Genomic DNA, 15,599 nt, shown 5'->3' on the forward strand with positions numbered 1-15,599 from the left:
TGCTTAACTGGTGTAGCTCTGGTTTCTGTCAGGTGCTGTATATGAGGCACCTGTATTTCATCGGAAGAAAGGGTTCTACTAGAGTCTGAAAAATATCCATTCTGGTTCAACCTCATAATTTAAAAATAAAACAAACCAAGGCTCAGCAGGGTTAAATGAGTTAGCTTCTACTTTTAGATCTGTTATAACTATGCCACCCTGGCCAAATCTCCTGACTCCACTCCAGTGTTCTGTTCAGATCATGTCTCTGGAAAAAGCATCACTCAACTTTTTGAAGCATCTTAACTTTACTATCTATTTAATGGTGGTATTAGATTTTTATTGTGATTATTTTAGCTATTAACAGAAAATGGAATAGTCAACATTGTCCCTGGCTTGATTCTCACTATTATTATGCCAAGAGATGGAAAGGTATTCAATAATGAGGCATATCAGAAACAGGTGTCACTTTTGGAAGTGACAAGTAGTAACTTTTCAGTATGTAGAAATTTTAGTAAACACATTCAAAGGCAAATATCTGACATGACAAATAATACTCACCATACTTTTATGGATGGTCATACACATAATCATGTCTTTGTGTCCTCCATAAACTTGCAATCGATCATGGGACTTAGGCAGAAGGAAAAATAAAGAGAATTAAGGTTATTATACCTTATCTTTAATCAGCACAATTCCTTAGGTCTTTGGTAAATTTAAAACTATGGCTGAGGCACTCGGTTGAAGCTCTAGTAGCATTCTAACAGGAATATAATCTAATGGCAGTCTATTAAGACTCACTCCTCAAGGGGGAGCTGGTAATTAGAAATAATAAAACCAATTTCTATAGTATCAAAGTCTCACATTTGAAGGTGCACACAAGGAGAACTAGTTAAGTTTTAAGAGACTGGAGTTGCTTTCCAGAAACCACTTAAGTTTTGATGCACATGAGCCAGACCAAATATCCCAGAGCAGTGTTTCTGCAAGCAGAATCCATGGGCCAGCTGTTCCAAAATTATCTAGAGTGCTTGTGAAAATGCAGATTCCTGGGTTCCACCCTGGTCTCACTGTATCAAAATCAATACCAAACCTAAATAGACAATCTCCCCAAATCACTGAAGCAAAATATTGGATCTAAATTCTACCTGTAATTCGTAGACTCGAACAAATTTATCCAGGCAAGCAGTTACCATCACTTTTCCTAGGATATTCACCACAGTCACTGCATGATTGTGGCCTTTATAGATCCGTACAAGCTCACCAGTCTACAGCAGAAGAGAGGTCAGAGTCACTAGGATGACTTTCAAGATTCCTTCCTGCTTAGGATTCTATAATTCTAAGAGGCATAATTCTGAGGCTTCCTGTATACACACGTAGCTGTACTAATGTGAACAGCTGACGGACTCCCACAAATATTTGTTACCCATACAAAACACACAGGATATATCCTATTGGGGAGAACCTAATGCCACAGAAAGAGAAGGGCCACAATTCTCTCTGTATATATGCTATAGCCTTCTAAGTATTTTCACTTTTACCATTTCATTGGATCTAGACAAATCCATCAGGTGGGATGATGCCCAGGTTTACAGACCAGGAACTGAGCTTCAGAGAGCTACCTTCTATGACCTGGGAGCAATCTCTCAGCTGTTTTTGTTTTATTTTAACTATTAATACATATCATATCCACTTTATGCAAGCCTCAGCTGCTCAATTTATCTCAAATTGAAATAGGGCATTCAAACTAAACCTTACATAAACTTTTGAGTCTGTCCCCTATTAAAAATTTTGTTGAGGTCAGAATTTCTATGCTGTTCTTTATTATCTAAGAGTATATGCACAGGAATTATTATTACTCCTTTCACTAGATCAAGGGCTTAATTTAAATTGCAAGAGATCTGAGGAAACCTTCCAACTTTAACCACCATTTTCTTCAAGACTTCTTTATACTACCAGCATAGCTTACATGAATGTTGTGGGCATGGACGGACTGGTCACTGGAGCCACTGAACACAAGGTCATTCACCACCTTAAAGCAAAACATTCCATGAGTCAGATTCTGCACAAGGTTCTCAGTTTCCTCTATGACATTGGCAAGTGCTAATTTCCATCCTATTCTGAGATGAGCATGAGCTAGGCATAAAACAAGTTTCTCAAACAAATTTTCTCAACTGAAACTTACACCCTCCTACCAAGCACTCTGATGAACTGACAACTGTATTATTAGGTTTGTGACCTCTTGAGAATGATTTGCCTAGCAGGGCATTAGAGTATACCGATACTCTATTATAAAATACATTCTTATTGTTTCTGAAATAAAAGTACATCACTTGGTGACACAGGCATAAAAAAAGGTTTGCAATCTCCTTGCTCTGTCCAAGGTGATGTCCTAAATAATGCGTTAGACAACAGGGGGAATGCCATGCAAATCTCTTCTATTTGAGACAACTCCTGTTCTCTCACACCATACTTGCCTTCATGCAAAGAATGGTTTTGCTGTGGCCCTCCAGAGTTCTCAGGAGCAGTCCATTCCGTGCATCACGCACACTAATGGTACAGTCATAAGATCCCACAACCAGCAGCTTTCGGGCACCTTCCTGAGCTGTGGCAAGGCAGCTGACTGCCCGAGGGCCGTGGCATTCAAATATCTCGAGTCGTTTGTTGTTCTGGAAAACAAGCCACAACTATATATAAAAGCAACTCAGCTGGAAGACCTCAAAATCAACTAATCAAAATCACTACCTTGGTATAAACTCTTGATTCTATTACATGTACTCAAATTCTCATACCTACTCCATATCCTGAACTCCCAACCTTTGCTATTATTCCCACTCCAACCCTCTTTGCTGTGTTCATGACCTCCCCCTCCCTGATCTACTGTGGGCAAACCCATATTATGAACTAATTTGTAACTTGCACGCACACTATCCTGATCCTTATTATAACCTGGTTCTCTTTTTATGCTCTTTTTCACTTCCCTTAAGTTAATGATAATGAAGAATCAAACTTTTTTTCCAAACTCCAGTGTATTTTCCATGATGCAGACCCAGGAACTCTTCTGCTGTTTGACATCTAAAATTTGTACAATCTATTTGTCATGCTGTTTCCTAAAAGCTCTACAGAGAACTACATTCATAAACAATTTCAATAAGAGTCTCAAGTTCTTCACTTTTTTGTTATTCTGAGGTTCTTCTGACAACTGGTTCTATGTCATCTCATGGTATCATTCAGTGAACTGTAGAAGCCTTTATATCAGAGTGGTATGGTCACATCCAACATTCTTTTATCTCAGATTTTAGACTTGTTTCCTTCATGCCCCCATCAGTCTTGTTAGTAAAGTCTCCTGTATCCCCAAAATCTTTAAAGGCACTTTAGGTGCATGCATAGACTAAAACTCTCACAACTAAGCAGAAAGCAGCAGCTAGGAGCCTATAGAGCTGAGCAATGATTTTGGCCACCTAAAGTGCTGGAGGACAGACCGACTGGAGGTCAGGAGCTAATGGTGGCCAGGCCCTGGTAAACAATCCTGGTTTTCTGCAAAGACCCCAAAGGGACTACATTCTCGGAGTATGGGCAAACCAGAAAAGCCCAGCCCTAACTTTCAAACTTCATGTCTATGCAGAGATTCTCACATCTCTGTCTCTAGGTCCAACTTGGCCAGGGCTCTTGAAACATTTAAAGAGCTTTTCCATTTGAGTTTCTTACCATCATCATGCCTCAAAAGTCTTGCTCCTAATTTCTGTCTACCTCTGATAACATTAATGAATTTCACAAAAGAGAATTAGGTAATTATCAATTTTTATCTCTCAAAATACTTTTAATTTATTCTCTATTCCCCATTTCTATTGCCTTAATCCAATCTAATCATGCTGATGGCACTTGTTTGCATCTAGAATGCAAAAATCTTCATTAATTACCCTTCTGTGGTGTATTCATACCAAGTGGACCTAATAACTTGGCATTTAATTGATGTAGGTGCTAGACTCTTCCAACTTGATTTTTAAGTCTCTTACAGGCTTAAGAAAACCTGACATATTTTATTGCATATCTTATAGTAGTGTCAGTTAGCATATACTGCAATAGTAAACATCCTAACATACTGTTAAAAAATGACAAGGGGATACGAGCTACAGCTAACTGGTAACAAAACTATCAATGCCACCTTCTTATATCAGCAATCCCCAATCTTTTTGGCACCGGGGACTGGTTTCATGGAAAACAATTTTTTTCCAGGGAGAGGGGTGGGAGTAGGGGAAGGTGGAGCTCAGGGGGGTGATGCCAGCGATGAGGAGGGGCTGTACATACAGATGAAGCTTCACTCACTTAGTACCAGTCCACAGCCTTAGTCTAACCTTCATGTCAGCTTCCACTACATGGCCTATTAAATGGTTTCCCTGCCTCTGATAATACCAATCTTTCCCAGTCTTATCAACACCACAGTGACTTTTTCCAAAATACAAATTGGATCATGTGTCTCATACCTTAAAGCCTACAAGATGAAGTTCAAATACCTTAACAAAGCACTCTGGGTCAGCAAGGACTTCCTAAACCTTATCCTGGGGCCTAGCATTTAAGAGATGCTCAACAAAGCTTTGCTCAACAAATGAATTTATCTTTGGGTTAGGGAAAGAATGAGGCCACATAGATATTAAGGCAAACCTCTGACTTAGTTCCCTTTACAGAATGGGCCACCTTTATGAAAACCTAAATCAGTTCCAAACCACACCAATGTCAAACTCAAAGGAATTTAACTTCATTTTTCATGGTGTCATTCTTAAAATGAAGATGGACTGGTTTAACCTGTGACTCATTATTTGGCCCCAAATCTTCAGGCTTAGTTTAATTTAGCAGAGTTACATTATGGTTCTGGCACATTTGAGTCTAAACAGACAGAACAGAGGATCTTGTTTCACTTACATCAGAAGGTAACAGTTTTTAGTAGTGACTAATTGTGTTGCTTCCCCACACAAGAAAATAGGAAAATGCCTGCATGTTACTTCTTCCCATACACACTCGTATTGCTTTAAGAGGAATGCAGCCTACTTTTCCTGACCACTAACCTTTATGTTGAAGGTGACCACAGTGCCATTTGCCAGTCCAGCATAGAGAATTCGCCATCTACTATGGAGGCAGAGAACCCGGTCTTCCAGCTGTAACTGCTCCACACTCTCTCGGGTCTGACAAAAGCACACAACATCTAGTCAGCAGAGAGGAGTGGCAAATGAGATGTGAAAAACAATTCCTCCTGATAGTAGAGTTTAAAATGGTTCTTATGAGGAAGGAAATGTGGCATCCTCTATTTTGTAGGGGACTACCTTAATCTTCTTCCTCTTTGAAATATGAGGCCAAAGACTCCCAACCTATAGGTAATAATGAAAACAAATATACATCTAGTAATGTTATCCTTGTTTCTAATTTATTTATTTTTTTTTAAATTTTTTTTTTCGTTTTCTTTTCTTTTTTTTTTAATTTCGGCATATTATGGGGGTACAGATTTTAAGGTTTCAATAAATGCCCATATGTTTCTAATTTAGAATGGAAAAATTCTTCAAAGGGCACTATGAATTGGGTCTTAGATTCTTAAATTAAGTGGCCAAATATAAAAGATAAAGCTGCATCTGATATCTAAAAAGGAAAATTGGGATTATAGTTGCATGTCTGATAAATACATTAATTAAATATGTGCTTTTCTGCAATTGATTCTCTATTTTCAATAGCTCCCTTCAAACTGGTGCCAGCCTAGCCGGGCCAAAATTACCCAAGGAGTTTTTTAAATACACAGAATCCCAAACTCCAATCCCAACCCTGAGATTCTAATTCAGCAGGCTCTAGAATCTGTATTTTTAAAACTTTCCCTAGTAATTCAGATGTACATGTAGGTTTTAAGAAGCCAATGCTCCTTAATCAATTGTTTGATGTGACCTCCAAGAAATTTCTATGAATTTCCCAGAACTGGATTATACTAGTAAATCTAATTACCTAAAACTGAGAATAGGGCCACTCATATATTAAATGCAAGCTTTGTAGTTTAATTATACTAAGTGACTAAAGGACCAGGTGTAGCTTTTCATGCAGGTTTGGCTACAGAAGTTAAAATCAAGATGATTATAAATGGGTAGGATGAGACAAGCTGTGGACTGTCAAATCCTTTGATTTCCTCTCCCACCTTTTTTTTTCATACCGAAGAAAAGAGTCAGTCTCTTAAATTATTCAATTTCCTCCCATAAAATTACAAACACAAATGCTGTAGATGAAATTGTAAAATACAGAAAAAGACAGTAAATATGCCCAAATATTAAGATTCATGTTGCCTCCAGTTAACCCCTGTGAAATCCTTTGTAACTTTACAGAGGAAATTAAATACCACACAGTAATAAAAAAGGACAAACTACTGGTACATGCACCAATATAGATGAATTACATGGGCCAGGTGCAATAGCTCATACCTATAATCCCAACAATTTGGGAGGCCAAGACAGGAGGATCACTTGAGGCCAAGAGTTCGAGACTACCCCAAGCAACACTGTAAGACCATATCTCTACAAAAATTTTAAAAATTAGCCAGCTGTGGTGGCATGTACTTGTAATTCCAGTTACTCAGGAGGCTGAGGCAAGAGGATCGTTTGAGCCCAAGAGTTTGAGGCTGCAGTGAGCTATGACTGCATCACCTGCACTCCAGCCTGGGCGACAGAGCAAGGCCCTACTTCTAAAAAATATATTTTTTAATGGTTATGAAATCTTTTACATTAATGTACAGTCCTACTATACCAAATACTATGTGTTAGAATCTTAAAAATGCTGAAAAATCTTTTGCTAATTTTAAGAGTCAAAATGGCATTGCGCTTTTCTTTTAATTTGCATTTATTGGCAAAACTATTATTTTCAAAAGTAATCTGCATTTCCTCTTTTTAAGAAACCTTCTTCTGGCTATGTGTGGTGGCTCACACCCATAATCCTAGCACTCTGGGAGGCCAAAGTGCAAGGACTGTTCGAGGTCAGGAGTTTGAGACCAGCCTCAGCAAGATACTAAAATTAGAAAAAAATTATCCAGGCAACTAAAAACAGAAAAAATCAGCTGGGTGTGGTGGTACATGACTGTAGTCTCAGTTACTCAGGAGGCTGAGATGGGAGGATCACTTGAGCCCAGGAGTTTGAGGTTGCTGTGAGCTAGGCTGATGCCATGCACTCTAGCCAAGGCAACAGAGTGAGACTGTCTCAAAAAAACAAAACAAAACAAAAAAAAACCCAAACTGTTTCTATCTTATGCCAATGTACGTATAGGGATTTAAAGGTGTAAGCTCCTTAGAACATATATTAACCCTATTTTTGTCCTATCTTATGTTAAAATTAGTTTTCTCTATTTTATATAAGACTATTTCTTGCCAAAATACATTTATAATTTACAGGTTTTTTGAAGTAAAATTTCCATATAATAAAATTCACCTGTGTTAAATATACGTTTTAATAAAAATGTTAAATATACATTTTAATAAATTCTGGTGAAATATACAGTCATGCAACTACTGCCAGTATTAACTTTCAGAATATTTCCACTGTACCTTCTTTCAGTCAATCATGCCCCCTCCTCCTAACCACAATAATTTTGCCTTTTCTAGCACTTCACATAAAGAGAATGTAGTATATAGTCTAGTCTTCTACAGCTGGCTTCTTTCACCTTCCATGTTTTTGGGATCCATCCATGTTGCTATATGTATTAATTTTTTGTTTCTTATATTATTCAACTTTTTATATACATTTGTTTCACGTTTATTTTTATATACTATCAATCCATTTTATTCATCTATTTACCAGCTGATGGATATATTGTTTATTTTTTATAACTATAATGAATAATGCGACTATCAGGTTCCTCCTTTCATTCTAAACATTGGTCATTTGTGTCTCCTCTCTTTTTTGATCAATTTAGCTGGTTTCACTGATTGTTCCCTAGGTTTGTTGCTATTATATATCGTTGGTTTCCATTCTGCTCTTATTTATTTCCTTCCTTCTACTTAACTTGGGCTTAACTGTCTCCTCTTTCTCTGGTTTCTTAGATCTTAAACCTTTCTTCTTTCATAATACAAGCATTTCTTATTCTTTTTTTTAAGACAGAGTCTCACTCTGTCACCTGGGCTAGAGTGCTGTGGCATCACCCTAGCTCACAGCAACCTCAAACTCCTGGGATCAAGCAATCCTCCTGCCTCAGCCTCCCCAGTAGCTGGGATTACAGGCCTGTACCACCACGCCTGGCTATTTCTATTTTTAGTTGCCCGACTAATTTTTCCTAATTGTAGTAGAGACGGGTCTCACTCTTGCTCAGGCTGGTTTCAAATACCTAGACCTCAAGCAATCCTTCTGCCTCATCGTCCCAGAGTGCTAGGATTACAGGAGTGAGCCACCGCGCTCGGCCCTAACACAAGCATTTAAAACCATAAATTTTCCTCTCAGCAATGTTTCAGCTGCATCCCACAAATGATATGTTGCATTTTCGTTTAATTCAAGATATTTTCTAATTTCCCTTGTGATTTCTTCTTTGAACCACAGTAATTTAGAAGTATGTTGTTTCGTCTTCCTAAATTTGGAGATTTGCTAGATTTCTTTTCTTTTAAAATTTTTTTTTTTTTTAATACTTTTTTTTTTTTTTTGAGACAGAGTCTCGCTTTGTTGCCCAGGCTAGAGTGAGTGCCGTGGCGTCAGCCTAGCTCACAGCAACCTCAAACTCCTGGGCTCAAGCGATCCTTCTGTCTCAGCCTCCCAAGTAGCTGAGACTACAGGCATGCGCCACCATGCCCGGCTAATTTTTTCTATATATATTAGTTGGCCAATTAGTTTCTTTCTATTTTTAGTAGAGACGGGGTCTCGCTCTTGCTCAGGCTGGTTTCGAACTCCTGACCTCGAGCGATCCGCCCGCCTCGGCCTCCCAGAGAGCTAGGATTACAGGCGTGAGCCACCGCACCCGGCCACTTTTAAAATTTTTGTTTTAGAGACAAGGTCTCACTAGGTTGCTCAGGCTGGTCTTGACTTCTTGGCCTCAAGCAATCCTCCTGCCTCAGCCTTCTGAGTAGCTGGGATCAAAGGCATGAACCACCCTGCCCAGCCTCTGACATTGATTTTGGTTTTTTTTTTTTTTTTAGAGACACTCTGTCCCCTAGGCTGGAATGATTTCTGTGGACTCACCTACCTTAACGCTATAGCAGCGAATGGTGTGATCACTGGAACCAGTGTAAAGGGCAGCGTTCTTCCCAGAGGTCTGAGTAACCAAGAGGCAGTTCACTTTGGAGGTATGGCCCTCAAAGACACCAATACATTTCCGACTCTAAAGTCAAGCACAGACCAGATCATTGCTTATGGGAAATAGAAGGATTAGACAATGTATTCCTCAACAAAAAGAAGCTAAAACATTCCATTCACTGTTGTATCCTCAGTGCCTAGAATAGAACTTGATACACAAAAGGTAACTCAGTAAATATTTGTTCACTGACTGCCCAGCAAACAGTCACATGTACTGAGGTACGGGCAACTATAAGTTAGCTAGGCCATACCAAAAACACTTAGGGGAATTCACTACAAGATAGGCCAGAATTTTAATCAATGCTTAGGGCAAGGCACTCTAACATATGGACCAAAGACCTAGCAAGTCTAAACTACAGCTAATTACCCAGAAAAGCTGTACATTTGATCAGCAGCTTGTGAGAATGCTCCATGGTATTCAAAAACATGTCAGGTGCTATCACAAGTCCTAGTGGTCCAAGTGTGGTTTCCTTAGGGACCATCCCAAATGTCATCTCTGTGCATATACTGAGATCTATTCAGAATGTACATATATACATAAACACACATCTGGAAAGTCAGAGTTAGACCCAATCCCCTAGATCCTCATATTTCCTGGTACCATTGTTTCCTTCTTTCAATCATTCTCGTTACTCCTCATATCATTAGGCTAAAGGAACCTATATCTCTGTTGTGTATAGCAAACACATTTCCCTGGTTCATCATCTAACTTTTTAATTTTCACTGACTTCAGCAATTTTAAGCACTTTTGTGGTGTTTGTTCAGACGACATAACGTTCCTAAAGTTTCTTGGCTATCATTGTTGATAAACAGATTAGTTTGACATATATCAAATTCAAAACTCAAAATTTCATTCTTTTGAGAATAAACATCAAATTACACTCAGTGTAAGGTAGTAGAAAAGTACTGCCCTTCTTAATAATTTGGATTCTGTAATAATCAATTGTCAGGGAAAAATTCCCCCTCTAATGCTTTTCCAGTATTCATTCTACCCCTCTATTATGCAGCCATTATGCAACTGACCCCATCACCAGCTCCAGGTATAATCCCATCCTCCTCTGCCATAGGTGACTGTTCACAGAATAAAACACAGAACCCTTTTCTGGTGGTGGGAAGGAAGAGAAACCCAGTGGCTCCTGACAGCTATCTTGTGAGCAGGAAGGGAACCAGTTTGTAGGAAGAGGTGACATCAGAGAAAGTAGAGAGACAAAAAGAAATTAAATCCCCAGTGACCCTGCTAAGCTGCTGGAACAACTACATCTAAAGTTAGTCTAAAGTCCATCCCTACCTCTGGATAGCCAATAAATTCCCTATATTGTTTAAGAGAGTATGAGCTAGATTTTCTAAAACCTGCAACCAAAAACATTAAAAAATGTCACATCAACTTACCACCAGATTATAAACTCGGACAGTTTTATCTGCAGAACAGGTATACAATAAGTTCCCAAATATCTGAATTGCATTCACTGCAGCTTGGTGTCCCTCAAAATTTCCTTCTGTGGGTTCATCATCATCTCCTGGTTCTGAAGATATTTCTAGAAACAAGAATAAATTTCAGAGACATGGCTACTAAAGTCTGAAAAGATACTAAAAAAATTAAAACCATTACCCACAATATAGTAGTCCCTGGATTAAATCAAAAGATCTCCTTACAACCTAGTTCCCCTAGCAGAATACTACAGTTTTCCTTAAAGACCTTCACCATAAAGATTCTGTAATAAGAGAAGGCAGGTTAGGCCTTTCACTTAGGAAAAAGACAGACATAATAAGCTTTTGCATGATACTTGGAAGGTACTCAGTCTCTCCCCTATACCATCTCCCCTGCTTCCAAACAGTTATTTCTTTGAGTAAGGCATTATTCATTAAGCAGTTTCTCTTTCTTTCTTTTCTTTTTTTTTTTTTTTTGAGACAGAGTCTCACTCTGTTGCCCAGGCAAGAGTGCCGTGGCATCAGCCTAGCTCACAGCAACCTCAAACTCCTGGGCTCAAGCAATCCTCCTGCCTCAGCCTCCTGAGTAGCTAGGACTACAGGTACTCACCACAATGCCCAGCTAATTTTTTGTTTCTATTTTTAGTTTTCTGGCTAATTTCTTTCTATTTTTAGTAGAGATGGGGTGTCACTCTTGCTCAGGCTGGTTTCAAACTCCTGACCTCAAGTGATCCTCCTGCCTTGGCATCCCAGAGTGCTAGTATTACAGGTGTGAGCCACCATGCCCGGCCAAGTAGTTTCTTCTCAAAGCAAAAATCCCTAGAACCAGTGAAATCTTAATACTAATTAGTTGAACAGATAAGGGAGCCAGATAACAGAGATGAGAATAAGTAACTGAAAAGGTCAGAATTTGAGGTTTTATGGATACTGGAAATACTGATCAAGGCAATCCTCTTGGTGACAAACCCCTCTCCTCTCTCCTATTCTATAAACATATAAGTAGTTTTAAACCCTGGCTCCAATATATTTACAAGCCTTTTTTTCTTCCTGTGGTTAATTTAAATAAAACTGAACAACCAATACCTGAAGAGTTCTTTGATCCTTTTATGGAAGAGATCACAGTCTGAGTTTCTGCCACACTACAAAATAACAGCAAAAGTCTTCTTAGCATCTATATGAAAAGGGCAGGTAGTAAAACTAAAAATTTCCTGACGCAAAGGATTTTTTTAAACACTGGGCAAAGAAATGATATAAGAGGTCAGTTTTTCCATCTGAAATTTCTATATGAAGGAAAATAAAAACAGAGTGAATATTTACAACATGTCAAAAGAGAAAGCAGAAAATCTCCACTGCCAAGGTTTCATTCTTCCATGTCCACAATCCTTGTTTTCACTAAATTCTGATTTTTAAAGATTCTGATTCATATTAAAATTTTGTTTAAGATCAGTGAAAGCTGTTCTGATAGGACCAATACAAGATCCTTACCTTACAGGGATGCCATCCTTATAGCGAGTGCCAATCTCACTGGTAGAGCTTACTTCATCACAACCAGAACGAGAAGTCTCCACCGGGTTTTGCTCTGTAGAGTTCCAAATATCCTTTTTAGATGGGCTGTCAGGTTTCTCTTCTCCAGATTCAGAAGAATCAATGGCTACAACTTCTAACTGAGGATTAGGAATTTCTAGGACTTCCAGAGACGAGTCACTATCCGGCTCATCTCTGACACTCTCTTGCTCCCGGCCAGTCCTGCTATCTTCCCAAGTAGAGGTAGTTACTTTTCCCCCTTTAGTTAACTTTCCAGTTTTTACTTTCCTTACAGGTTTAGCAGTAAATACATCCTGTTCAGTGTCACTATTCTCAGGAACATGGGCAGCCCGCAGAGTTTTCTTCTTCCGAAGTTTCTTTTTTTTCTTATTTCCCCTAGTTTCAGCTGATGTCAGAGTGGATTCTGCCTGTTGCTCAGGTTGGTCAGCTGGAGAGTGGGATTCCTTCTCCAAAGCGGTTTCTGAAGCAAAAGATAACCTTAGAAAAGAACTAGTACAGGCTTCAGACCCACTGTTGACTTTGGTTGGCTTTTCACCTTCTTTATTTATGCTAGGAAGACCAGTTGATTGGGAAGAGGGAGAGTTTTCTCTGTTTCTGGTATTCCCTTGCTCCACAGAAAACTTCAGTTCTTGGCTAGGCTCATGGAAACTTCCTGTTAGCTCTGATAGGGACAATGTAGCACTGAAGACTGGATAAACTGGACAACTGTCACTGATCTCTCCTAAATTGAGAAGAATAACATTATTGCATGTTTCTTTGTGTTTGCTGTTTATATTTGCAAAAGCAAATTATCAATGATTAAATCTCTACTAAATGTTTCAATGATATGTTCACAAAACCACAACTGTTAGAGCTGTTATCCCACCCCAGTTTCCCATATCCTACACGTATTCCTGTTACAGCACTTACTCCCCTTTGCCTTGTATTAATCTCATAAATAACATGTGTGTCTTATTTGCAACAAAAGCTCTGTCAGCAGGAATTGTGTCTATCAATCTTTCTTATTTTAAATGTCCACATATTTAACAGCATGTTTTATTCTTAGCAGACACTTAAATATCTACTTAGGTGATGTGCTTTCACTTTTATTTCTTGAAGTTTTCACTTTATATTTTGCCCACACCCATCCAATTTAGCTATACATTAGTAATTAAAAAGTCAGCTGACTTAACTAGGTCAAAGGAAACGGACATCTTTATCTCATATCTAGATATTTAAACTGATGAAATAATCACACATGAACTCAAAGACATACACAATGTAGTGTTATACAGAATATGAAAAAGTAGGAAAAGCTAAATATTCAAAAAAGGTTTATTATATAAATTATTATACATCCAGATTATGCAACTATTCACATATTATGCAACTAGCAAAATAAAATATTTTAGATGATGTGGGGAAGAAAGAATGACACAGGAAAATGATCATGATATATTAAGTGAAAAAGTCAGGTTATAACAGACTATGATTTCTCCTTTGTACAAAGTCTACAAGTAAACACACAACACTTAATGATTCAAGAAAGATTAAAACAATATACAGGGTGTCCAAAAAGTTGCCATACATAGGGAAAATGGGAAATTATAGCTAAATGCTAACCAGGTGTTATTTCATAAAAAGAGTAAAAACCGTGGCCATTTCTCAAAACTACCCAAGTTCCTATTACATGATTTCAAAGCCCATAGCCATCTGCCTTCCATCATTTGACACCTGCCTCTCAGGCTTATATTAATCCTGACTTGTATTTGAGATGATAAAGACAGTTAAGCACTAAGAAATTCAGAGGACATACTTTATCTAGAAAATTGGCTGAACAACTTTAACCCCATTTATCTCACAAAACCAGATAAATTCTGCACTTAGCCTAAATAAATGGAACCTTTTAGGTATTAATACAAAGTCAACTCAGTAACTCTAAATCAGGGAAAACTGGAGAAAAATTAGAAATATTTAAATTTCTATATTATAAAATACAATAAAATAATATTATAAAATAATCTTCCTGTCTGAAGGGAATTTCAATGAAAAATTAATTGTAATTACTTTAGTTTTAATGGGCAAGTATGGCTTTACATCACAGATATAAAAAACTGCCCTAGTCCCACTACAGGATGCTCTTAACCCAGAGAAAAGCTTACATACTATTAGCTTGCTGTAATTCCTTGGACACATTGCAAGCAGAGCCGTGTGACAAAGCATTCACATGTTCATCTTGTTCGGGAGACATGGGCTCTTGTTTAATTTGAACTGATGAGTCTGGAGCAGGGCCACTGCCATGGGCTTGGAAAGTAGGAGATGTGGTTACTTGAAGAGGGGCTCCAGTGGTTAATGGAGACACATGGGAAGATGGAGGCTCCAGAAAAACTGGGAAAAAGGGAGTAGGCAGCAGGGTGACATCAGCAGATGTTTGAGATCTACTGTTCCTTTGTTCTTGTGTGAGGGAGGGAACTTGGTCTAGATGCTCAGAAGGTTCATATGTTTCTAGAATGAGAAACATACATACATACAAATGCAAAAATGTTACCTCAAAAGTCACTTGTTTCTGACCCAATCTGTATTTTTAAAGATTAGAAGAGAATTTTAAACAATTAGCACATTTTCTCATAATACTTCAAAATAGAATGTCATATAACCTATACAACCACCAAGGGTACACACAGAATAGGCTACAACATTCTAATTGGTCAAATTTTAACTGACTTATCTAAAGCTATGTAGGTTACTAATGGAAGAGTAGAGATTTGACCCCAGGTCTTTTGACTCCTAACCCAAAGCTCTTCCTACTAACATACTGTTTCCACTGCTAAGAATCTTTGGGATGTAGTCCACGGGCCTTTCTATAGAAGTATGAAACCAATGAGACATGAGAGAAATCATACGACCTTTTCATGACTACTTTTCATTCCCCTCTAAAGAGAACAAAGAAGTAACAAGCTATAGAGGGCCCAAACCATCAGACGCCCTCTGAATACCTTGTAGTCCCTGTAGAATCTGAATTCTATGGGTCCTCAGTGCACTCATCTCCATAGTTATCTAAAAATAAAGTATTTTGTTAAGCATTTTGAAATCAAACTGGTAGGGTCCCCCACAATTCCTCCCGCTTTCTTTCTGTGTCTTGACCGAAAAATCAGAGTGCCTTGATCACTCTGTGACTCAGCCAGCTGGAGGTTTTTCCCGGAAGATTTGAACCCAAACCAAGGCCTTTATCATTCCATGGCACTGATAAAGGTATCTAGGTTTTTGCCCAAAACACTGAAAGAAAGTAGCCCTAGGCCCTGAGCTAAATTCCTTCATAAAAACTCCACATCCTGACCCCCTTGCTGTGGACATACCTATACAGAACACCCCTTTCT

General features: G+C 38.4%; 1 protein-coding gene across 5 annotated transcripts in view; it reads right to left on the reverse strand.

Annotated features, from left to right (window-relative positions):
• ZNF106 (zinc finger protein 106) overlaps nt 1-15,599 on the reverse strand; it is a 66,151-nt gene that overhangs the window by 6,440 nt on the left and 44,112 nt on the right. For all 5 annotated transcript variants that reach the window (XM_012766510.2, XM_012766507.2, XM_012766512.3 and 2 more), the window contains 11 exons: nt 15,219-15,279; nt 14,389-14,727; nt 12,184-12,964; nt 11,782-11,837; nt 10,660-10,805; nt 9,161-9,295; nt 5,040-5,156; nt 2,454-2,645; nt 1,946-2,008; nt 1,125-1,244; nt 541-612 (listed from right to left, as the gene is read on the reverse strand). In XM_012766510.2, the coding sequence (XP_012621964.1) occupies nt 541-612; nt 1,125-1,244; nt 1,946-2,008; nt 2,454-2,645; nt 5,040-5,156; nt 9,161-9,295; nt 10,660-10,805; nt 11,782-11,837; nt 12,184-12,964; nt 14,389-14,727; nt 15,219-15,279 (2,082 nt within the window). The remainder of the gene's footprint in view (nt 1-540; nt 613-1,124; nt 1,245-1,945; nt 2,009-2,453; nt 2,646-5,039; nt 5,157-9,160; nt 9,296-10,659; nt 10,806-11,781; nt 11,838-12,183; nt 12,965-14,388; nt 14,728-15,218; nt 15,280-15,599) is intronic.

The sequence above is a fragment of the Microcebus murinus genome, chromosome 6 (assembly GCF_040939455.1).
Source record: "Microcebus murinus isolate Inina chromosome 6, M.murinus_Inina_mat1.0, whole genome shotgun sequence".
Lineage (NCBI taxonomy): Eukaryota > Metazoa > Chordata > Mammalia > Primates > Cheirogaleidae > Microcebus > Microcebus murinus.